The sequence below is a fragment of the Chiroxiphia lanceolata genome, chromosome 7, assembly GCF_009829145.1.
Source record: "Chiroxiphia lanceolata isolate bChiLan1 chromosome 7, bChiLan1.pri, whole genome shotgun sequence".
Lineage (NCBI taxonomy): Eukaryota > Metazoa > Chordata > Aves > Passeriformes > Pipridae > Chiroxiphia > Chiroxiphia lanceolata.
The window spans coordinates 4,877,112-4,898,698 of NC_045643.1; the positions used below are offsets into that span (position 1 = coordinate 4,877,112).

At 43.3% G+C, this 21,587-nt stretch overlaps 1 protein-coding gene across 2 annotated transcripts; it reads left to right on the forward strand.

Moving 5' to 3' along the window:
• The first annotated feature begins 1,542 nt into the window (after positions 1-1,542).
• On the forward strand, positions 1,543-19,616 carry FRZB (frizzled related protein). Of its 2 annotated transcripts, none has more exons than XM_032693820.1 (6): positions 1,543-2,280; positions 10,778-10,825; positions 14,497-14,565; positions 16,444-16,648; positions 16,877-16,940; positions 18,945-19,616. In XM_032693820.1, the coding sequence occupies exons 1-6, from the start codon at positions 1,827-1,829 to the stop codon at positions 19,053-19,055; spliced, it is 951 nt and encodes a 316-aa protein (XP_032549711.1). In that variant the 5' UTR covers positions 1,543-1,826; the 3' UTR covers positions 19,056-19,616. The 2 variants fall into 2 exon arrangements, with proteins under 2 accessions (XP_032549711.1, XP_032549712.1); XM_032693821.1 differs by having other exon boundaries at positions 1,545-2,280; positions 10,778-10,822.
• The last annotated feature ends 1,971 nt before the right edge of the window (positions 19,617-21,587 follow it).

A 21,587-nucleotide genomic window follows, 5' to 3' on the forward strand; every position in this document is an offset into this window, starting at 1 on the left:
AAAGATGTGCAGTGTCATCTCGTGTGGACTTCGGGTTAAAAAATTAAACTTATTTAATTGATAGCCTTATAGCAGGCATGGGAATATTCAGCATTATCTTATTTCCTGCAAAGCATAGGATATGTTTTAAAAGCTGTCCTGTGTAGTTATGAATTCTAAAACAGATTGGAGGCAATCTGAAAAAAATATTTCCAGAAATAAAATAGAGAGATGAGAAAATGTCATGTTGTTTGTTCATAGCACTGGCTCCTTTGCATTGCTCTGGCCCATCTCACTGGACTCAGGTACCCTGGGATGCACCACTTCCACATCCATCGTCTGTCAGGTAGGGTCCCAGTATATTCAGTTCCCAACCAGGTGGGTAAGGTTTGTATTACACCACATACTTTTTAAACACATATTTTTTACACTGCAAGGAGAAATTCAGGCCTGAGACTCTGCTATGACTAAATTTGAGGAGCTGAGAGGCTAAGTCAAAGCAGATCTCTTTTGATTCCCACTGCAGAGGAGCTGCAAAGCTCCCCTTTGCCTGCCCTCACAGCTGTTTTGCAAGCCTGGATGCAGGCTCAGGAGCACAGGCACCCTGACCCATGGCTCCCGAGGCTGTCACACACTGTATGGACATTTCTGCCTGTCTCCAAGGCCCAGAGTTTCTTCTGAGAGTGTGGAGAACTACACTTTGGTCCCTGAAATTAGCACCTGCCTGTGGAGGTGGGCAAATAAAATACCTTCACTCCACTGGCCCTATTACAACTCCTTGTTTGCTTGGCATGTGCATTTGCTGGAGCCAACAGGACTTTGGCAGCAGAGTTAAAGGGATCAAGGTTTCATCTGCAGTCATAAAGTTAAAAAATGCCAAAAAGCCCTTCCAGGCTTAGGACCCTGTGTTTCTGAGTCTGTATCCATGGTTGCTTTCAGAGCCCATCCGCATTTTTGGTCTGGTTTCTGAGCACTGGCTTGTGGTAGGTATGTTTCTACTCACAGGTTCGATTTAAGGGCAGAGGCTGGAATACTAAACCCCCTAATACCATAGTAAAGCTAAACAAATGCACAGTCGAGCAGTTTCTCTACCTTTGTAACTAAAAAGGATTTATTCAGTTAATAAATGTCAGCTCGTTTTCTCTGTGCAGCCTGGTCTAGTGGACGGTGTCTCTGCCCATTGTAGGGGCTTGGAACTACATGATCTTTAAGGTCCCTTCCAAATCAAAACATTCTATGATTATATCAAGGCTCTTTCTTTCAGATCAAGTCGGGACCCCCTTTGTTGTGCCACTGCTCTTCAAGCTTGAACTGTATCTGGCCTTTTTCTTTTTAACCTGAAAAGCAAGCCCCCCCAGCTGCCCAGCCTAATCTCCCTCTTTTTTTAAGCCTCTCAACATTATTACAGGCTCTCCCCTAAAACTGGGCACCCATCACTATTTCTAGGTGACGTGCTCTTTGTGTGCACCTCCTGCTTAAGCGCCGCACCCGGCACAGTGTGTGCAAAAACCAGGTATTTCCAAAAAAAAAACACGTGAACGAAGCTCCGAGACGTTGGTCTGGAATCGCGTCCGCGTTCACAGCGAGGTTTCAACTTCGGGGAGAATTCAAGCGCTCGCCTTCCCGAGAGGACGGGGCGAACTTCTCTCGCGTTCTTCTCAGCCAGCAGAGCCGGCCCTCCCCTGCCCGGGGCTCTCCTTTGTTCGGGGCCGGGCTGCGGGGCGGAGAGGCGGGACCCCGTGCGCGCCCAGCGGGGGCAGCGCGGAGGGGCCGGGCCGGGGCGGGCGGAGCCGCCCCCGCGCTCGCTGTGCCCGCTCGGCCCCTCGGTCACCGTCGGGGCGGGCGGCATGTGGCGGGGGCTACCGGTGTTGGCCCTGGCCGGGCTACTGGTGCTGGGGCGGGCGCCGGCGGGGCGGGGGGCGGCCTGCGAGCCCGTGCGCATCCCGCTGTGTAAGCCGTTGCCCTGGAACATGACCAAGATGCCGAACCACCTGCACCACAGCACGCAGGCCAACGCCGTGCTGGCCATGGAGCAGTTCGAGGGGCTGCTGGGCACCAACTGCAGCCCTGACCTCCTCTTCTTCCTCTGCGCCATGTACGCGCCCATCTGCACCATCGACTTCCAGCACGAGCCCATCAAGCCCTGCAAGTCCGTCTGCGAGCGCGCCCGCGCCGGCTGCGAGCCCGTCTTGGTGCGGTACAGCCACGCCTGGCCCGACAGCCTGGCCTGCGACGAGCTGCCGCTCTACGACCGCGGCGTCTGCATCTCCCCCGAGGCCATCGTCACCGCCGAGGGCGCGGGTGAGTGAACGGGGACCGGCACGGGGACAATGGGCAGCGGGCGGGGAGCGCAGCCCAGCCCCGCCAGCCCGGGAGCCCTGCCTCCCTTCCGCGTCGTCCGACTGCTCCCCGAGCCTCTTTGCTTGCCCTCCGCTCTTTTCCTCCCTTTTCTCTGCCTTTAGCAACTGCTGGAAAAGTTTTGCTGTTGGGCACAGAGGGTGTGTGACAAGTGACAGCCTTGCCGCCGCTCTGGGGATTGCGTAGGAGTGTGGGAACAACAGCCCTCGTTCCACATACATGGGAAACGTTTCCATACCCCGCTTTGGTGTTCCATCGGCAGCGGTTGCTGGCTGAGAAGGCAGAGCCACCCGAGAGGTGCAGCCCCCAGCCTGCTGACTCCTCCAGCGCCTCTGTTCATCTCCGACCCCTCACTCCCCAAAGTGGGGTGCTCCCCTCCCACACAAGGCCACCACTCCACAGATTTTGGGGAAAAGAACTGTGCCCAGAGGAGCCCCAAGCAGAAGCTGGGGGGCCATGGTCTCCCTGGCCTCTTCCTGTGCCAGTGGTGGCACACTCACACCTGAAGGGGAGAAAACGAGCTCGTCTCTCTGACTGGCACTGAAGGTACAGGTTACAGGTTCCTCAGCAGGTTCCTGGGCTCTAAAGTTACAGCCTGGTGAGGAGCACAGCAAAGGTGCAGCCTTCCACTGTGTTTTGTTCCCAGCATCCCTGAAGCGAGCCAAAGGCTGCCTCTGCCACTGGAGGCAGTTCCAGTGCAATCCTGGTGGTACCTGACCTCCATGGCTTCTGAGGGGCTGTTGAAGCCCCTCGACTTTGTCACTGCATCCCGTTTCAGCAGCTGAGCTCTCTGGCCCCACAGGATGGGTGGTGCTGAGTGTCCAGCTGCTGTCCTGTGGTACTGGGGAGGTGGGAGCATCTCTGCACGGTTGTGCGAGGACTGCTGACTACTCAGGCCAACGCTGTGCTGCAAACCTGCTGTGCCTCAAGGACCCTGCTCCTGTCACAGCTGCCCTAGGGAGGGAGGAGCTGGCAGGGCACAGCTCCACCATGCACCACAGAAATACTGAATCCAAGGAACTATTGAATAGGAAATTAAAGCAAGGCAGTGGGTGGTTATCACGAGTGAGCTTTGACCTTTAAGCAGTGACTGCAGTTCCTGTCTTACTTCAGGAAAGCATTTGCTGCTGGTGGAACAAGATTACATTTCCTTTGCAGCAAAGTGTTGGTGGCTCTGCCAGAGCTCTCCATCAGAGGAGTGCAAGAGCAGTGCTGGGGTGGGGTAGCAGCCGGGAGGGTCAAAGGCTGAGGCAGAGCAGCACCCATGCACCCCGAGGGCTCGTTGTGCTGCCTTCCCCCCACACACACAGCAGCTCCTTCCATGCCTGCAACTGTAGTGCCGGGTTGTAGGAGTTCACTGACGAGCAGTGGATCCCACCTCTCCATCCTCCCCCAGTAATGAATGGCCTGGGAATGAAAGGGGGATTTTCCATGCTATGCTCAGCACAGTATTTGACTGTGCTTCTGTCCCGTTACCAAATGCTTTATGTATTCCACTGCCAGTAATGCCAAACACTGTAATTCCTGTTTTCTTCTCCTAACAAAATATCATGCTTCGGTTTCCTGACTGTGCTCCTCAGCTCAACCTTCCCAGGTAAGCTGCTCACTACATTCCTCCATTTATTTACAGGCCAGACAAACCCCGTTCCTTCTCTGACTCCATTCTCTGACCCTTTCCACCTCTTGAAATCTCCACTCAGTGGCCATACCCTGGTATCTCCAGTCATTACCACTATTTCTCTCTAACCCGTCTAATTGCTCCCCTCTTGCCTTTCCATCCTTTCTCCCCTTGCAGTCGTCCCCAGCCCACGAACCCAACCATCAATTTTTACCTTCAGCTTCTGCTTTTTGGGGACCAGAGACCTACTGGGGTGGTTTGGGAAAATACTGTTTTGAACACCAAGCACCTTTCTCTGTGGCATTGAGGTGCTTTCGAAACTGCCTTAAAAATGGCTCCAAAATGAGCAAGGCTTGGCAGGTCTGCAGCAATTTGAAAGCAATCGCATTCAAATCTGGAGGGAGGAAGCTTGGCTAAAATTGCCCCCGAGTTACCTATTTCTGAGGACCTCAGCAGTACAATAACCTCTTTGAGGGATTCCAGGGCCAGATCCATGAAAACTCTCTTTCAGTGAATGAGAACCTGATGACATTCTCATTTCTGGGCTGAAAATTTTGAACTGATGCATTATATACCAGCCTGAAAGAATCCTTCTTGAGGGAATAAAACTGCTCCTTTAGAAAGCAGAGCGAAGGATTCCTGTTCTAGGAAGAGGTAAGGTGAACACTTCCAAATTCAATTCTCCAAATAAAGGATTGCAGCCAAGTAGAAGACATGAATAACCAACTGCCTGATGAGGAGCATGCAGAATACCTGCTCTTAGTTTATCTCCTAAGCATTCTAGCCCCTTCTGCTCTCTGTAAACTGCATCTAATAGAGCAGGCAGAAATATAAATCCATTGTTTCATGGACTTCTTGTTGTAGAAGCCCATGAAACAGCCATGAAGCCAATTTTTTATTCTTCAGAAGTGAAATCTTGGTTTTGCTTTTATTCTTTTGCTACCTGTGACGTAATAGGATTCTACTGTCTCCTTTCCTCTTGAGGTCTCTGCATTGTTGCTGGTGAGTATTGGTACATTTGTGCCATTTCTTTTGTAAGGCAGCAGCCTGAAGGAAGATGTGGTCAGCTGTTTGTTGTTGTTAGAGCAGGGGTAGGGTTCACAAGCCCAATTTTCATTCCTTTTTCCAATATTAGACTATGCATCCTTCAGTGTGGGTCAGCTGGATGGAGGGGCTGAGAAAGCTGACGTGTTTTGGGCTTGGTCAGAGGAATAGCTGTGCACACTCCCTGGGCTTGTGCTGATCCCAAAACCTGAGTGGGAGTGCTGAATTGGAGGTCTGAGGTTCCTCAAGTTACAGAGATCACCTTCAAAGAAGTATCACATAGGAAGCATGTGTTTCTTGATTTTTCATTCTCTTTGGGAAACACTGGAGTTCCTTTACGACCAGAAAGCGGAAGGATGCTGTGGGCATGGTGTAGGTGTTCTGGATGCAGGTGTGATGCTGAATATTTTGGCTTTTTGTGGAGGAATCATCGTCCAGGATGGAGGATGAAAAAGCCTCTGGACAATATATTAACACCCCTGATGTCAGATTAATGCATGCTAGTGTCTGAAGTCTCCTATGGCCTTTATCCTACACCCCTGTCCTGCACTTTTGGGGGATGAAAACGGTTCTGCTCACAAACATTGATACAAGCTGTCTTTCATCTGTGGGAGGTCCTGGTCACCTGCTCCATGGGTTTCAGTCTCCACATGCATATGCTGACTCTTCCTCCCATCTGTTAGATTATCTGCTTCCCTTATGCAGGGACCTGTCAGACTTCTTAGGTCTGTGAAACAGCAGGAACTGCTGATAGACAAAAACTCTCTTGTATCTAAAATTTCAGAGGCGGGACCTGTCTTTAATTTTCAGGTAATAAATGACCAACCTGACCACGGTCATCATGGACATTGGGATGCTGACTCAGAAGAGCACTTTGGCATGTGTGCTTGGCTGCTACTGCCTAGCAGAGTGTTTATGTCTCAAGTGATGTTTATTCCTGTTTTGAAGGGGGAACTGGCTGTAAAACCAGAGCAACGTGGTGGGTACTGTGCGAACTGAAGGACAGATCTGTTGGTCGGGTCCATCTCATCATATTTTATTTGTATAAGAAAATAGCTTGGGGGCATGTTGGCCTGTTGGTAAGACGCTGGAGAAAGGGAAGTGGCATCACAAGATATCAACCACATGTAGTTGACACCCAAACCAGTTCGAGTGACTGTCATAAGATGTCTGAGGAGAATGTTGAATTCCTTAAAAGTATCATCTCTTGAACATTAAAGAAAACTATAGATTGTTCAAGTGGTGTACATCTATTTTCTTAAATCTTATGTGAATCCCTGATTCCTCCATGTAGCCTAAGCCCTCCATGTCTGCCAGATGAGTTCATAGTAACCCAGTATGTGAATCTGGCATTGGAGGCTTAAAAGACAAGCAAAAGAACCATTTCCCATTGCTTGTTTCTCCCATATTATTGACTTCATTTCCAAAACAGCGGTTTCCAAGCTCCACATTGAGTTTGTTCTGACCCAGTCTTTGCACAGCTCTACCTAGAGCAGTTGATGTGCACAGCGGTGCCGGGGGAGCGTTTCAGACCTTGCTGAGGATGAACAGTCTTGCCCAGGTTGTCGTTTTAAAGTTGAGATTTGTTTAGGCATTTGCTCAAAACTTGGGAGCAACCTCATTTCTCACTTAAGGAAGAAAATCATTACAACCTTCAAGCCTGAAAGAGGATGGGAGACGTAAATAAGGGAACTTAAACCTTATTAATGATGATACCACCAATGGCATTAGACTCTTGCTACAGTCTGCCTTTGTAGGCTGAGTCCCTTGGAATGATTTTGCATTGTCTAAAGCCGTTGTCTAAGCATTTAGTCAAGACCTGGGCCTTTAAATGTCATCAAAACCTGGTGGGATTTGTTATGAGGAATAATTTATTATGTGGAGCAGTCTGCTCTGTTATTTGGAGTTTGAGTTCTCTGTATTAAATTTTAACTAGGTTTGGTTTTCATATCACTTTGCTTTACTGTTCATGTTTTTGCAACCAGCTTAGGAAAGATCCTCTCTGTACTGAGAGCTGAAGTAGATGACAGGGTCTGAATTCATGCATTTTGGAAGGATTTCTTAATGGGGCTCCATTAGTTAATGTCTCCATCTGAAGCAAGTGCCCAAGCAGCAACTCTGGCTGTGGTTTTGTTCTTTGGAGCAGGGTGCCTGGAGTGGCTTCAGTAATAGCTGGGCCATACTCTTTAATTGCAGTGACAATCAGAATCGTGTTACTTTTGGCCGTTTCTCTGCTTTTTTTTACTTTATTTAAACTGTGGTGTAAGTAAGATGTTCACTCAAAAGCAGGTATTACCAAGTTTGTTTCCCTTTCCGAAACCTCTCATCTAAATCTGTGGTCGGGGCATTGTTATTTTGTACACTTACTGTGCAAGTTACTTTTGTTTAGCTCTCCTTGTTAGTGTTTTGGTTTGGTTTTTTTATATAGCATCCCTCTGAAAAGTGAGTAATTAAAATGACTTATTGGAAAGATCAGTTTGGATTCTTTCCCCTGCTCTTAAACAAAATTCAATAGGAAGCTTTTGGATTGGACCTCTGCATAATATTCCCTCTTTGGCAATCCTGCTAATCATCGCTGACAGATACTCTTTCCAGAAAGGTTGCTTTACATAGACGGAACTTGGCAGAGGGGTTGCCCCTGAAGAGAAGTGGAACAATAGGAAGTCAGTTGATTTAGGGTTTTTTAAATGACTTTTTTTTTCCTTCCTCTGTTTGCATTACAGCTGAATTCCTCAGCAGTGTGCATCTCCGGGTGGAGGGAGGTCTCTGCTGGGCTGCTGGGGTCAGGGGCTGGGATTTCATGGTTGCTCACACCCACTTAAGATCCGGTGAGTGGCTGGTGGCAGGGCTGGCCCAGACCCTCTTCCCATCACTTCCCTGGTAGGTGAGAGTGGACCAAACATTATGACCTTGACTGGGGAAAGAATCAGGGAGATGGGAAGCCTTTCCTGAGACACATCATACAGTGGCAGAGGTCTCCAGTCCCCTCCACAAGCCCACGCTGCTCTCCATCACTAAAAACCACTTATCCCTAAATAAACAGGAGTGTTTCAGGGAAGATAAGCATCAAGGCAAGGTCAATATTTGTCTGGCCCAAGCCCTCCCAAGTAAGGAAATGAACCGTGAAATGAAGTATCAGTGCCTGTTTACCCCCTCTTTGCTCACTGATGGACACCGTGCCCTGACCACAAGTACAGAGCATCACAGCCTTCGCACAGGCATGGAAATGGGAGCATCTTCTGTCAACAGCTGCTCTGCACACAACATCCAAATTGCTGCTGCTCCACCCAGCTGCTTTGTAGGGTACCCACAACAACTGGCTTCAGTTAGGAGTGACCCGGCAGTGCAAAATTAGGAAATGGGGTGGGGCTGTGGCGTATTGTAATTTGGTTAAAAATAAGTGGTGTACCTAGGACTGGCTGGGAACATCTGGTGTAAAGCAGTTTAGTTGCGTGCTTGTTTGCAGGACTGGGTTTGTATTTGGCATATTGAGTGTTTGCCAGCCCTCCTTGACTTGGTGTGAGTCGGAAGGACAGTTCCTCAGCCAGTATGCATGAGCATCACGCCCCTTGTGGGCCAGGGAAAACTGCAAACCCCTTACTGGGCTCTGGTTTACCTTCAGTTGTAATTTCAGTGTGAGTTGGACTTGGTTTGCTCAAGCACCGTGAAGTCATGACTACTTGGATCAGCCCTTGATTTAGGAGGGGGGAGTATACTTCAGGGCTCCTTTTTCCTTCCATGGATGGAAGATGGTAAGCATTTAATCTGATACTTCTCTTGTCTCCTCTGTGATGGAGAGGCAGAGCCACTTCTCCATGGATGGTGGCTGGGAGGCTTTTCAGACTTCTGTCTGCAGCGGGAACAGATGGGAGGATTATCATACCGGAGACCTGCCCGGTCTCTGTGCTTTTACCACATCAGAAGGAACTGTAGATTTAAAGCTACAACTTGACTAAATGAACAAGACAACAGAGGATTGACCCAGGAGATAAGAAGAAATGTGGTCATCCTTTTGCTGGCTATTTACAAAAGGAAAACCATTTTCATTTTAATTCCTCTTTCATCATGTTCTGGAATGCAGGAAAGCACTTGATACAACATAAAATGCATTCTTAACACTTGAGAGTAGCCCAGGCGAATAATCAAAATAAAATATGTAAGTAAGAATCAGCTTGTATAATTTGACTCGTTACAAGGCAACACAGAGAAGCCATGGAAATACCTGATAAGCAAAGACCAAATCGGCTCCATGCAAATGTTGGGTTTATTCTATAAACTAAGATCCTGTGGTAGTTTGGAACTTTCTTTGGAAAGAAGAAAATGGATGTGATTTTTTATTAGCAACAGGATTTTGCGTATAGAAGAGCATCTACTCAATCCTTCTGTGCTATTTTCTATACCCTTTGCTCTTTACGTTGGTTAGAATAACTATTCCTGAAGTCTTATTTTTTCAAAGTTAATTATTTTGTGAGGAAATCAGTTGGTTTTTGATTTTACTCTTGCCCTGACTGTGGTTTAGCCATATGCTCATTTATGTAAATGAAGTTTCATGTTTCTATAAATAGTATAAATATGCATTAAGGTGGAGATTTTTTAAATTTTTTAAGAAGGATGGCAAAATTAGGTTATTTAAGTAATATAATTTTTCCTGTAAACAGGCTTTTAAATAATGTATTTACAGAATTTGTGATTAAATAATGGTCCCAGCCCTTAACATTTAACCCACACATCTAAAACCTTCACCTATACTGAGTATCATCAGCATTCTGGGCTGTCTTACAGCCAAATCCTTACAGCTCAGGCTGCAAGAGAGGAGCTTTTGTTATGTGGTCATGTGTTCATTTGTCCTATATTGTAAAAGCAGTGGCATTGTATCCATGATAGTGTAAGATTATAAGAAAGTTGATGTTTGTAGGATACCAGCTTCCAGACTTGGAAAAACAGCATAAGTGATTAGGCATGCAAAATTAAAGGAAGGCCTTTTCTTTGAAAGCTTGTTTGTTTTTCCATTTCATGTGCCATTGTAAAAAAGTATCCTGCCTCTCTCCCAAATCTTGTTCTTGCTTTTATTTTGTCCTTAATTAGTACAAGGTTATGTGCATTAACCTAGTTGTTTTTAATTATTAAGTATATGTATAAACCCATTAAATTGTGTGATTTAATCAACAATAGGTTTGAAATTATGTGTTTTACTAATATGGGAGACATTCCATTTACGAATGTGTCTGAAAGCAGTTCTTTGGGCATAGTGCCTTTTTTTCCTTCTGTTCCTTATCTGTCCTTCAAAATAATCAGTGTGTTTTTAAACTGAGGGGGAAGGGGAAGGTCTTAAACATTTGTTTTGGCATTTTCTTCAACGATATGATTGTGGTTGGTTGGTTTGATTTCCTCAGTGACCAAAATAACAAACGAAAAGTAATTTCTCCTTCATCATTTAATTAAAAAAGTACAGGTACTTTTTGTAGATGCTCAGAGTTTATGCCATAAATTTCAATCCTTGTCTAAAACCTGCCAGTATGTGCACCAGTGGAAATGGAATGTTTAATCTACTCTATCATTTAACGTGATGTGCTGGATTCAGGTGAAATGCAGATAAAAAATCGTATCAACTTTACAAGACTGGCCTCTAGAACATTACAATGTGTTTATTAATGAAGTTATTAAGTTTTAATATGCTAAATACTAGAGAAAGAGAAAACATTGTAACGTGTGTACAATGAAATAATGCAATATTAAAAATAGTAATGTTTCTTTACATATTCTATGAATCCATGCCAGATTTCCCTATGGATTCCAATAATGGCAACTGTAGAGGCACCGGCATTGGTAAGTAAACTTTTAGAATTATCATAAACTGGAGTCTTTCAAATACTTTCAATATTTTAATAAGTAAGAGGAGTATTAAGTGATGTTAAAATACTCTTTCTTGACTAAGAACCCTGCAGATTGTGCTTTTGCATCCCACGGGCAGGTGGCATTTGGGGCTGGTCAGCCTCAAAATGTCTTTCAAATCAAGAGGGCTGTGCTGATTTTATTACAAGTTTTGTCTTGAACAGTGAGAATAATCATTAAATTGATTTTTCTTTGGGCAAAACCAGTAAGATAACGGTTCATTCTGACTTTAAAGTTTGCAAATTAAATTCAGCACTCTTTGTAGATAATGGCAAAACTCCCGTTAGCCTGAGGAGGTTGAGTGTGAGACCTTCTGGTTTTATTCCAGTAGGTCCCCTGTTGCTTTTTATTTCTGTTTGGTTTTTGCTGGAACTGAGTAAAACCCCCTGAGTGTTACCACCACTCATAGGCAATGCAAAGAAGCAAATCCCAGGGTTGTATCTAATAATTATAAAAATGTGGATTTGTTGCTCAAACAAGCCGATGACTGTAGGTTTCCTTGAATTTTATTACAGTTTTATCAGAAGTTTTCCTCTTAGGCCTTTGTCAAGAAGATGACACTTGGAAACCTAGAGTTGGCCATCATGTCTTTCCTTCTCCAGAGGAGAAGGATGTTGATGAGCTGTAGTGTGGACTGATGTTCAGTTCATTAACATAAACACCTAAGTGTGGATGTGGAACAGGAAATTAGATATCTACATAAACCTGGATAACTTCAGCATTAATCTGTGGCCAAAATGTAGAAAGATATTAATAATGCCCAGTTTATAATAGTTTTAAACTTTGATCTATAGGTGATCATTAGCAGTACATTTCCTTTCATAGTGAAAACAGCTATGTAGGTGCAAAATGTTCCTTAAATAACACTGCATGTCCTTTAGAAACCGAGCTACAATTAGAAAAACTGATAAAAGCAGGTCCCTTAACAAGTTTGGTTTAAATTACCTTGAGCCTGGGACCATGTCTGAAAGACTTGTTAAAGATATTTGTTACTAATGTTAGTATCTTTATAGTTTTAAGCTGGTTTCAGTTGTGTGGCATTGAGTAAGCGTGGATGTCATGCTCAAACAGTGATTGCACAAACATTTCCTGCAGTGGAAATGTTTCAGTCATATTATTGCTGTTTGTGATGCTTTTCAACTACTTAAAGCAAAACCAGACCCCAAAAAATCCCATCCAGAAATAGAGTGAAGATGCCCAGAAAAATTGCTGGTGAAGAGGAAGGGGAATATTTTTTATCACTTCTTTTCACTGTACAAACACAATTTCTGGTTCAATATGCTGCACATCTTTGAACTGACAAACACAGTTTGACCACCTAAAGGGCTGTGCTTTGTAGTAGCTTTATTTATATGTTCACTAAAGTAAATTTGTAATTTTGCCATTGTAAATAGAGGTTTTTTTGTTTGCTTTGCAAGTAGCAAACTGATGTGTTTTCAAAAAATCCCTTTCTCAGCTCTGTGGTTTCTGGAGCTTATTGCACATGCTGCTATGCATGGTGGCACCTTTTATCTCTGGCAAAACTTTCCCTCTGAATCCCCTTGAGTTTTTTGGGGGGGAGCTTTTTTTACCTCTGTTGGCAGTAAACTACATTGTTGTCTGAAATATATGTTCTCTAATATTCACGTTTGGCTTCCTTGGGAAATCATTGTACCAGGAATTGGGAGAGAGGAGTTGGTTCTGGCTGTACCACTGACTTTATAACTGACCTTAGCAAATTACTTTGGTTTAGTTTCTGTATCTCTAAATAGTAATCAGGAATATTGCAGCATTTTGTAGAGTCCACTAGGGTGAATAGGAGGTATTTTTCAGTAAGAACATGGGCAGGTCTATAATTTGTTTCTAGAATAAGACAAATAAAATATATTCTCAAATTAATGCAGTAATCCAATACTGAGGGAAATGTGAGGGTGTGTGTTGTTTTCTTGTAGTTTAGTCTATTTCATTCTATTTGTGCCACAGAGCAAAATACTGTAGAGCAGGAGAGCATTCAAGTGTTGGACTTGAGCGCTGAGGTGCATTTGTGAGCGTGGGCCACAGGAGAATCTTTTATTTTGTGTTCCAAGGCAGCTTAAAAATGAACCATAATTTGGCCTACAGTATGCACGAGCTCTCAGAGGCAGAAAGGAAGCCAAAAATCACTTCCCTTCTCTGCCTTTGTTATTCTAACACAGTCTCATACAAAAGCTTAAGTCTGTAGGACTCATATATAGATTCCTGAGGATGTGTTGGGAATTTAAGGAAACAATATACTCTTCTTTTGAAATGTTTTCCTCTCTCCTGTGGGATTTTTTTTTTGTATTTTCAACTACAAAAATTCTTTCAATAGCAAATAAATAGTAATTTGAGAAGTCTGTAACCGTATGATTCCATCTCTCTCTCTTTTTTTTTTTTTTAATATGCAGGAATCTTATGTAGCAAATAAAAGTTCTTTTTCAGGTTCTCCATGTTGGATTTAACTGAATCACTAGCTTATATGCATTGATATTTGGAATGATGGCATATAGAAATAAGCTGCATTAAGCCTACTTCCATTTAAATGCCAAATCAAATGTCAAAATAGATGACCACATGTGTGTAACACTGGGACCTGCTGTTTGAAATGACTCCACTGAACCCCACTTAAACACTAGCATGAAATAAGTCAATATTTGCCTTAGAACAACCAGCCATGAAATATCGGTGGTGTTAATGAACGTGTGGGTCTGCAGCTTCAGCGTTAGCGCTCCCTGGGCACCAGTGAAAACGTTTTTGCCTCCCTTATAGTTCCCAGCTGTCTGGCAGCTGCACCGCTGGAAACGCTGCTCTGACAGTGCTCGTTTGTGTTGTCTTTTGAAGGCCATCCATAGGGCCACGAGGGCTAAGAATTTCTCCATTTCAAGTAAACCTGGGGTTCTGGGTCATAATAAAATTGTGTACAGTTTACACAATTCCTTATGGTGAGTTGGACAGGGCTCTGAGCAACCTGATCTAGTTGAAGGTGCCCTTGCTCATTGCAGGAGGAGTTGGCCTTTAAAGGTCCCTTCCAACACAAACTATTCTATGATTCTCTGAATGCCTGCTAGCCAGAGTATCCCAGTTTGCCAAACCAACCTGAGCTAGGTAGTCTTCAATCAAATACTAAATCGTGCCCTGTCATTGTATTTTCTTGCTGTGTCTCTGTTACCGCCTGTGTGAAAAAAGGTGCAGAAAGGAGGGTATTCCCTAAGTCTAGTACATAAGAGAGAACAGGATTGCAAAGATATGGAATTGCAGCACCTGGGAGCACAGGAGAGACCAAGATAAAACCTTGAATTGGCTTAAAAAGGGTGATTTTGTCACTTCAGCCTCTAAGTCCTTGTGTCTTTGTTGTTGTGGTGTTGTTTGGGCTTGGTTTTTTTAAAATTTCAGCATGTCAGGTTTTCTTCTAGAAACCTTTAAGGTCTCATGGACAGTTCTGCTTCTCCCAACAGAACAGACCAGGAATGCCCCTGTGGCTTTTAGCATTTCACTGTAATAAGCAAGTCGATGCAGTGAAATTTTTGTTAGGTGTGAGTTTGGGGTTTTGGGGAAGATTGTCACCAAACACATACTCTTTTCTTTCTAAACCAAGCCTTCTGTTTCAGTGGATCGCTGCAAGTGCAAGCCTGTAAAAGCTACCCAGAAGACCTACCTACGCAACAACTACAACTACGGTAAGAGCAGCTGCATGGCCAGCACCCAACTTTTTTAAGGCTCTGACCAAGGGAAAATTTTCATTAAAAAAGCTTAAGTTCCAAATTACTGACGGATAATCCAGCGCTACTTATTACAGGAGGAAGATGTGGCCTGCAACGTTTCCAAATTAGAAGAATGGAGGGGATTAGCTTAATACGTTGGCACAAGAGGGTCTTTGTTGAGTTATCTCTGTGTCAGCGCAGATATTTGGGGTTCAGGCACTTTTTTAGTGTGAAAAGTGATGTGACAGAAGTGACATTATGGACTGCTGTGTCTGAACTGCCTCTGTGATTTCCAGCTCAGATGTACTCAGCTTTTGCACATGTCCATATTATGTCTTCCCTTGTCCAGACTGTCCTAGTCTTCAGGCATATCACAGGTCCAGGCTGTTACTTTTCTTCATACAAATTGTTTCAAACAAATTAAGCTGGTGAAGCCAGTGAATACATATCACAGGAACTGAACTATTGGGCCCTTTCTTTTTCTCATTAGTCTTGTGAAGAGCCTTAGGGTCAGTGAACTTAAAGGCTTTATTTAAATGGTATCAATTGCATAATATTTATTAAGATAATACATTTATAAAACTATGTCAGCCAAGCTTCTTTTAAAAATATTTGCTGTTAAAAGGTAAAAAATTATAACTGTATTCAAACATCGTTGTTATTTTTTAGGTGACTGGTTGGTTTTATGTTGTTCTGGTGAATTTGTTTGGAAAAAAATTGCAGAGTGATTATTCTCTGAAGGTACCTGCACATGGCAGAGTCGCTAGCACGTGGCTGCCCATCTTCTCAAGCTTTTGAAATGGAAGAGGTTTCAAAATGCATTTGAAATTACTCCGAACTAAAGCAAGGGTTTGTTTTTGAAATCTTAAAAGAGTGGATTATTTGGGGTAAATTGTGCATATTAAATGTACAAGTCAGTGTTTTTTGGCAGCTGTATTTAATGTACCAGCAATACCTGCTGGTCGATGGTTGTTATGGTCAATGCATGCGAAGAGAGGAGATGTGTAAATCCATGGGTTTCTTTCTTCTACGTTACCTTTTTCACGTAGGTTAGAAGATGTTTGGAATCTGGGGAACCTGCCATTTGTAGAGGAAAATAGTGTTTGTGTACTGTAAATGATGTGGCATTCTCTAGAGCATGACCTCTGGGTTGGCTTTGCACTTCCGTGTGGTATCAGTTCACTGGTCACCATGAAAGAAATTAACAGCTTTGCCTTTGAAAAGCAACCTTTTGTCCTGTACAGCTTAAAAAGAAAGGGTGAAGGAGGAAACAATTAGTCAGGTCATCAGGTCAAGATCAGGAGCGTTTGGAGTTCATAAAGAGCAGAGCAGATTGGTGCTGGGTCACTGAAGAGAGAATAAAAAAGATAAGGGCCTGTCATCCAGTCAGAGTAGTGATATGAGAAGTTCTAATGCGCATTCACCTTTTGTAAAAGGTTCAGAGTGACAGATTATGTTTGGTCATCTGTACTACAGTTAGTCAAAAAGGGATCAGTTACAGCTCAAGGGAGAAGGAGAGTGTACAAAGAATGGATTAAATATATTTTTTGTGGCAAGGGAGAAGAAGAAAGGATGCTAAAGTCAAAGCCCAGCTTAAACAGGACATAAGTCCAACTGGTACATAATTCCTGTTCCTGACCATACCATTAAGAGATACACTGAGCTCCTGGACCCCTCTGGTGGAGAGTGAAGTAATGAAGGGAAGAGATGGGGGAAGGGACACTGCTGGAGTTCAGCTAAGCTTCTGATAATGGACCATGCTAAAGACTAATGCCAGAGGTCACCAGGAACGGCTTGGGAGTGACCTGCATTTTCTGCTGCTCCTAAACGACACACTTTGTGACTTTTTCCCAGTCATTCGGGCTAAAGTGAAGGAGGTGAAGACAAAATGTCATGACGTCACTGTGGTGGCGGAAGTAAAGGAGATCCTGAAATCTTCCCTGGTGAACATCCCAAAGGACACTGTAAACCTTCACACAAATTCTGGGTGCCTGTGCCCACCGCTCAGTGCCAACGAAGAGTACATCATTATGGGCTACGAGGACGAGGAGCGTTCCAGGTAACTCTTCTGCACTGTCCTTGGAGCGTGTTGGTTGTTATTTGTTCCCCTGTTGTAAAGCTGAACTTCGGAGCCACAAGGAAAGAAAAACTTGTAGTGACTGCCTGAACATCTACTTCATGGTGTTTGGGGGAGGGCAAGTCTCTCTGTGGGCACAGAGCTCTTAGTCTTGCTTGTGTCGGGTTGTACAGCTCATTGTTGGAGTAACTGGTTGTCTCTTTTGTGTAGGTTACTCTTAGTGGAAGGCTCCATAGCTGAGAAGTGGAAGGATCGTCTCGGTAAAAAAGTGAAGGTAAGAAAACACCTCACCAAAAGTCAGAATGTCACAGGTACCATGAAACATCTACCTAATCTTTTCAAAATTAAGGAAGAAAATACGAGTGCTGCCTCCAGTTAATTAATACCATATGTCAAAAACCAACTTGCTGTGTTATTTGCTGTATTACGTAGAAATGCATGATGAATAAACTAAAGGGATACATTGAATTACCCCAGAGCCCCCTAGCTCAGCAGCAATCGAAACCTCTGTCTCAAAAAAGCAAACAGTAGGAGTGTTTTAACTCCATAGGCAAGCTCTGTGTTCCACAGCACATGCCTGCTTAATTGGGGTGATACTAGTTAAAGAAAAAATGAGAGGGCTTTACAAATGTTTTCCAGACTAAGGCAGGATTATACTTTCTGGATTTAATGTTCTTTAAATATAGTTCCCTTACCAAATTGTGTGGATTAGCAATTAATTTAAGTTCACCTTCCTGGCTTAGCTGAGGGAGGTAGATGACAGGGAAGTCATGTCATAGTGACTTGGAAGCAATGAGCTCAAGTGCAAGTGAAGTATCATCAAATCCTAGAGTGGGTTGGGTTGGAAGGGGCCCTAAAGATTATCTCGTTTCCTTGCCCTGTCATGGACAGGGACACCTTCCACTAGCCCAGGTTGCACAGAGCTCCATCCAACCTGGCCTTGAACACTTCCAGGGATGGGACAGCCATAGTGTCTCTGGGCAACCTGTACCAGGGCCTCCCCACCCTCACAGGGAAGAATTTCTTCCTCATACCTAATCCAAACCTGTTCTCCATGAGTGTGAAGCCATTCCCTCTTGTCCTGTCACTACAAACTCTTCTCAAAAGTCCCTTTCCAGTCCTCTTGTAGCCCCTTTAGGTACTGGAAGGTGCTCTGAGGTGTCCATGGAGCCTTCTCCAGGCTGAACAACCCTAATTCTATATGCAAATACATTCTGTTGTTTTCTAATTTACACATTTTCTAATGCCTTCCAAGTTCTGGAAGGGTTACCATTTATGTTTTGATGAGCTGCAAAGTATCAGTGATTTTGATGTCATAGGAATGTCACTTTACAGAGAATTTTCTTATTTTGCCACAATTTCTCAGCCATTGATTTGCCATAATGGTTGTCTGTGCAAACCAGTCTTCTCTTCCACTCAGCACTTTCTTCAACAGTGTAATGGTCACTGGCAGGAAAATACTGTTGTGATTATAAATGCAAGATTTTCTGTGCCATTTGTCGCATTCATGGAGATTACAGGAGGGAAAAGATATGAGGGTCTAATTCCAAGTTGTTGTTTGATTTGGCAGAACCCTATGAAGTCCAGTGCCACAGAGAAAATACCTTGTTACCACTGTGGCCTGACTTATCCTCAGTTCCAGTTCTTGGGTGGGAGCATCATTTGTTTGGAACAATTTTTTGGGAACTCACTTATTTTCTCACTTATTTCCTTGTTGTTTGTGACCTGCTGCCTCTGCTCTCGTGCCCAGCCTGGGGCTGCTAAGGACCCTGCCACATCTCCACTCATTTCTCATTGTCATCTCCTTTTCCAAGACTATCACCAGTTGCACCAACTATATTTATTATGCCTTTTTTACTTTTTTTTTTTTTACTGCGGTTGCTATTACCTGCAAAAGTAAAAATAAATAATAATTTTTAATAATTAACAAAAATCACTTGATTGCTTTTTCATCCTGCTTCCTCCAAAGACTGTGCACCAGTAGCTTTATTTAAATTTTATTATTTCGAAGGTAAGTCCCCTTTGTGCTGAAGCCATTATGCCTTGTATAACCCCTTCATTCACAGAGGCTACAAGAAAGCCAGGAAATGGTTTCCCTGTTTGAAGTGACTTTTCCCGATAACCTCGCATTCCACCCCTGAGCCCAACGCAGGGCGATGTGATGGAAACAGCAGCAGCTTTTCTCCTTTTACTGCTGTTTGTGAGCACATGTTTCTTTTACATATGACCTATTTCTTCTGTAATCTCTCTTGTAATGTCTTTGCCGTTTAACCTACAGCGCTGGGATCAGAAACTCCTCCACCTTGGGAAGGGGAAGGCAGAGCCCGGACACAGTGACTCTGCTCCGAAGCCCGGCAAAGCCAGCAGTGCCCGGCAAACACGCAGTTAGATGTGGGATGCTGTGCGGTGACACGCAGGGGACTATCTTCCAAGACTTCACTGTTGGAGCAGCAAAGGAGAAATTGCACTATTGCACGTTATATTCTATTGTTTACTACAAAATAATGTTTTAGCTTATATTAGTTTTTATTCTCCCTCTTGTTTTCTGCCTTTTTTTTTTTGGATATGTGAAAGCTCTGGAAATATTTTTTTTTTCTGTTACTAAGGACTGTAGAAAACTGCCCTTGTGAGATGGAGAAAGACAAGGACATGTTACATTTACCTTTTTATCTCCTAAATCCTTCTTAGGGAGAAAATTCTGATGCAGGAATGAGATCTGGCAAAGTCCATCGCTCAAGTCATGACTCACACTGGCTTCCCCCATTCACTCTTTCTTGATCACTGTTTGCTGAAACTTACTGTGTTGGGGGTAGATTGTTTTCTGGTTTTAAGGGCATAATTTTTTATTCTGAAACATAATTCTGAAATATATAAACAAACTGTGTTAAGAGAACTGTTTTGATCGGTACAGCTTTGTTAAGTTTTCTTATAAATAAACCACTGTGTAAGCTGAAGTCTAACTTAAAATATTTCCTGCAACAAACACGGTGTGCATGTACACAGGGGACCTGGGTTTTCCAGTGCTCTGGACCTTGCAGGAAAGGTGGTCTAGTTCTGTAACCATAATTTATAATATGCTTCTTCTCTTATAATGGCAGTTTTTTCCCCCTTCTGTTTTCTCAGCTGTAGGAGCAGACAGAGTTACCAGGCCTGGTTCTCAGCACAGGTCTGCACTTTATCAGTTTGATTTTGTGGTGTTATTCTTAAATCCATGCCTACATAAACAAGTGTTCAGTACTCAGTAACGTATGTCCTATAAAAGAATTGTAGTTGCCAACACAGATCTTACCTGACTTTGGAACCAACATCATAATTTTTGTATTGCCCTTGAAAATATAAAAAGCAAAAAAAAAATCTTTTTTGTGCTTTAATAGAATTCTTTGCAGATAGTGCCAACATATTTGAAATTATCTTCTGTTTTCCTATTCTCCCATGATCAAAAGAAACTAAAATGGGGTAAATCAAAGAACAGTCTTCTTTGCTGTAGTCTGCAGAGGGGAGCTGAAAGTGCAAATGGCTATTGTTTTCTAGCTGTCGGTATTGTCTTTAGTGGATTAGGGCTGCCTTTCAGTAAGAAAATAGTGTTGAAAATAGGTGATTTGAAATATGATGATGATAAGTAAGCACAGAAATATTGGGGAATATTTATAATAATGCTGGTTTAAGATTTCACTTAATAATCAGAGGTCTCAGGACAAGTTTTCCATCGGACTGGATACCAAGCAAGTTGCAACATAGAACAGTTTACTGCAACACTCAGGCTTTTATTTTTAATTAAAAGTAAAGGAGTAATTTAGGGGAAAGATTGGCTCTGTAAACTGGAAGCAGGATATTAATCCTAGGTTGGAAAAGACGTCCGAGATCATCAAGTCCAACCTTCGACTAATCTCTATCTTGTCAACTAGACTAGAGCACTAAGTATCGTGTCTTGAACACCTCCAGGGATGGTGATTCCAACAAGCATTTCTCCTGAGCTGGCAAATAACTGAACAGCTTGTGAATAGCTTGTTTAATAATGTTTAAAACTCATTATTTAACCTAAAGCACCCACTGAAGTCACACAGATCAGGGCTGGAACTGCAGGGCCTGCAGCCACCACTGACCCCACTGTGTTCTGTTACAAAGAGAATGATGAAACCATAAAACTCTTTAAGATGTAGAAAATCCCCAGACAGCTGGGAGTTTATCCTTTTCCAACCACCACTTCTGAAGATGAGATCTCTCATAGCATCTCTCCACCTTTATTTAATCCACTGGCAAACCCAACACTGACATTGCTCCCATTAAAAATCCCTGGAGCACAGCACATCACTGCACTTTAACCTCATAGAAAAATGAGCACCATTTGTAACAGTCACACATGTCATGATGTTACACTGAAAATATTTATGTAATTGCAAGCCACCGAATTGCTGTTTTTCCAGAGGAATACGCATTTTTCACTAACACATGAAAAACGAGGGCGGTATGATGGGCTTCTCAGAAGAGGCAGGAGGCATTTTTCACAATCCCTTAATTAACTCAGGAGCCTAAAGGGCTTTTTTACGTATTCCAACACTGCTTTTACCCCATTACAGTGGTTTCAGTGACAGAACTTCTGCAGCTTGTGCCGATACAAACTACAAATGATCAATGAAAGACAGATTGCACAAGATCAATTATTTCAATGATTTTTAGCACTATGTCCCCCTCGTCTGTTCTGTCTTGGGGCCTGGGGCACACCAAAATGCTTTGTTACTCAAGCTGCATTTACTGCTTTAACACATCTATGAGGGCTTTGTGACAAGCTAGACTACTCCTGGTGTTTTAAATGATGTTATTTAAATTATGATCCTATAAGTTTAATGTAATTGTATATTACTTTCTTGCTTTTTCCCAGGAAATCCTTTTCTGCCCTCTTTTGTGTGTATTTTTCACGTGA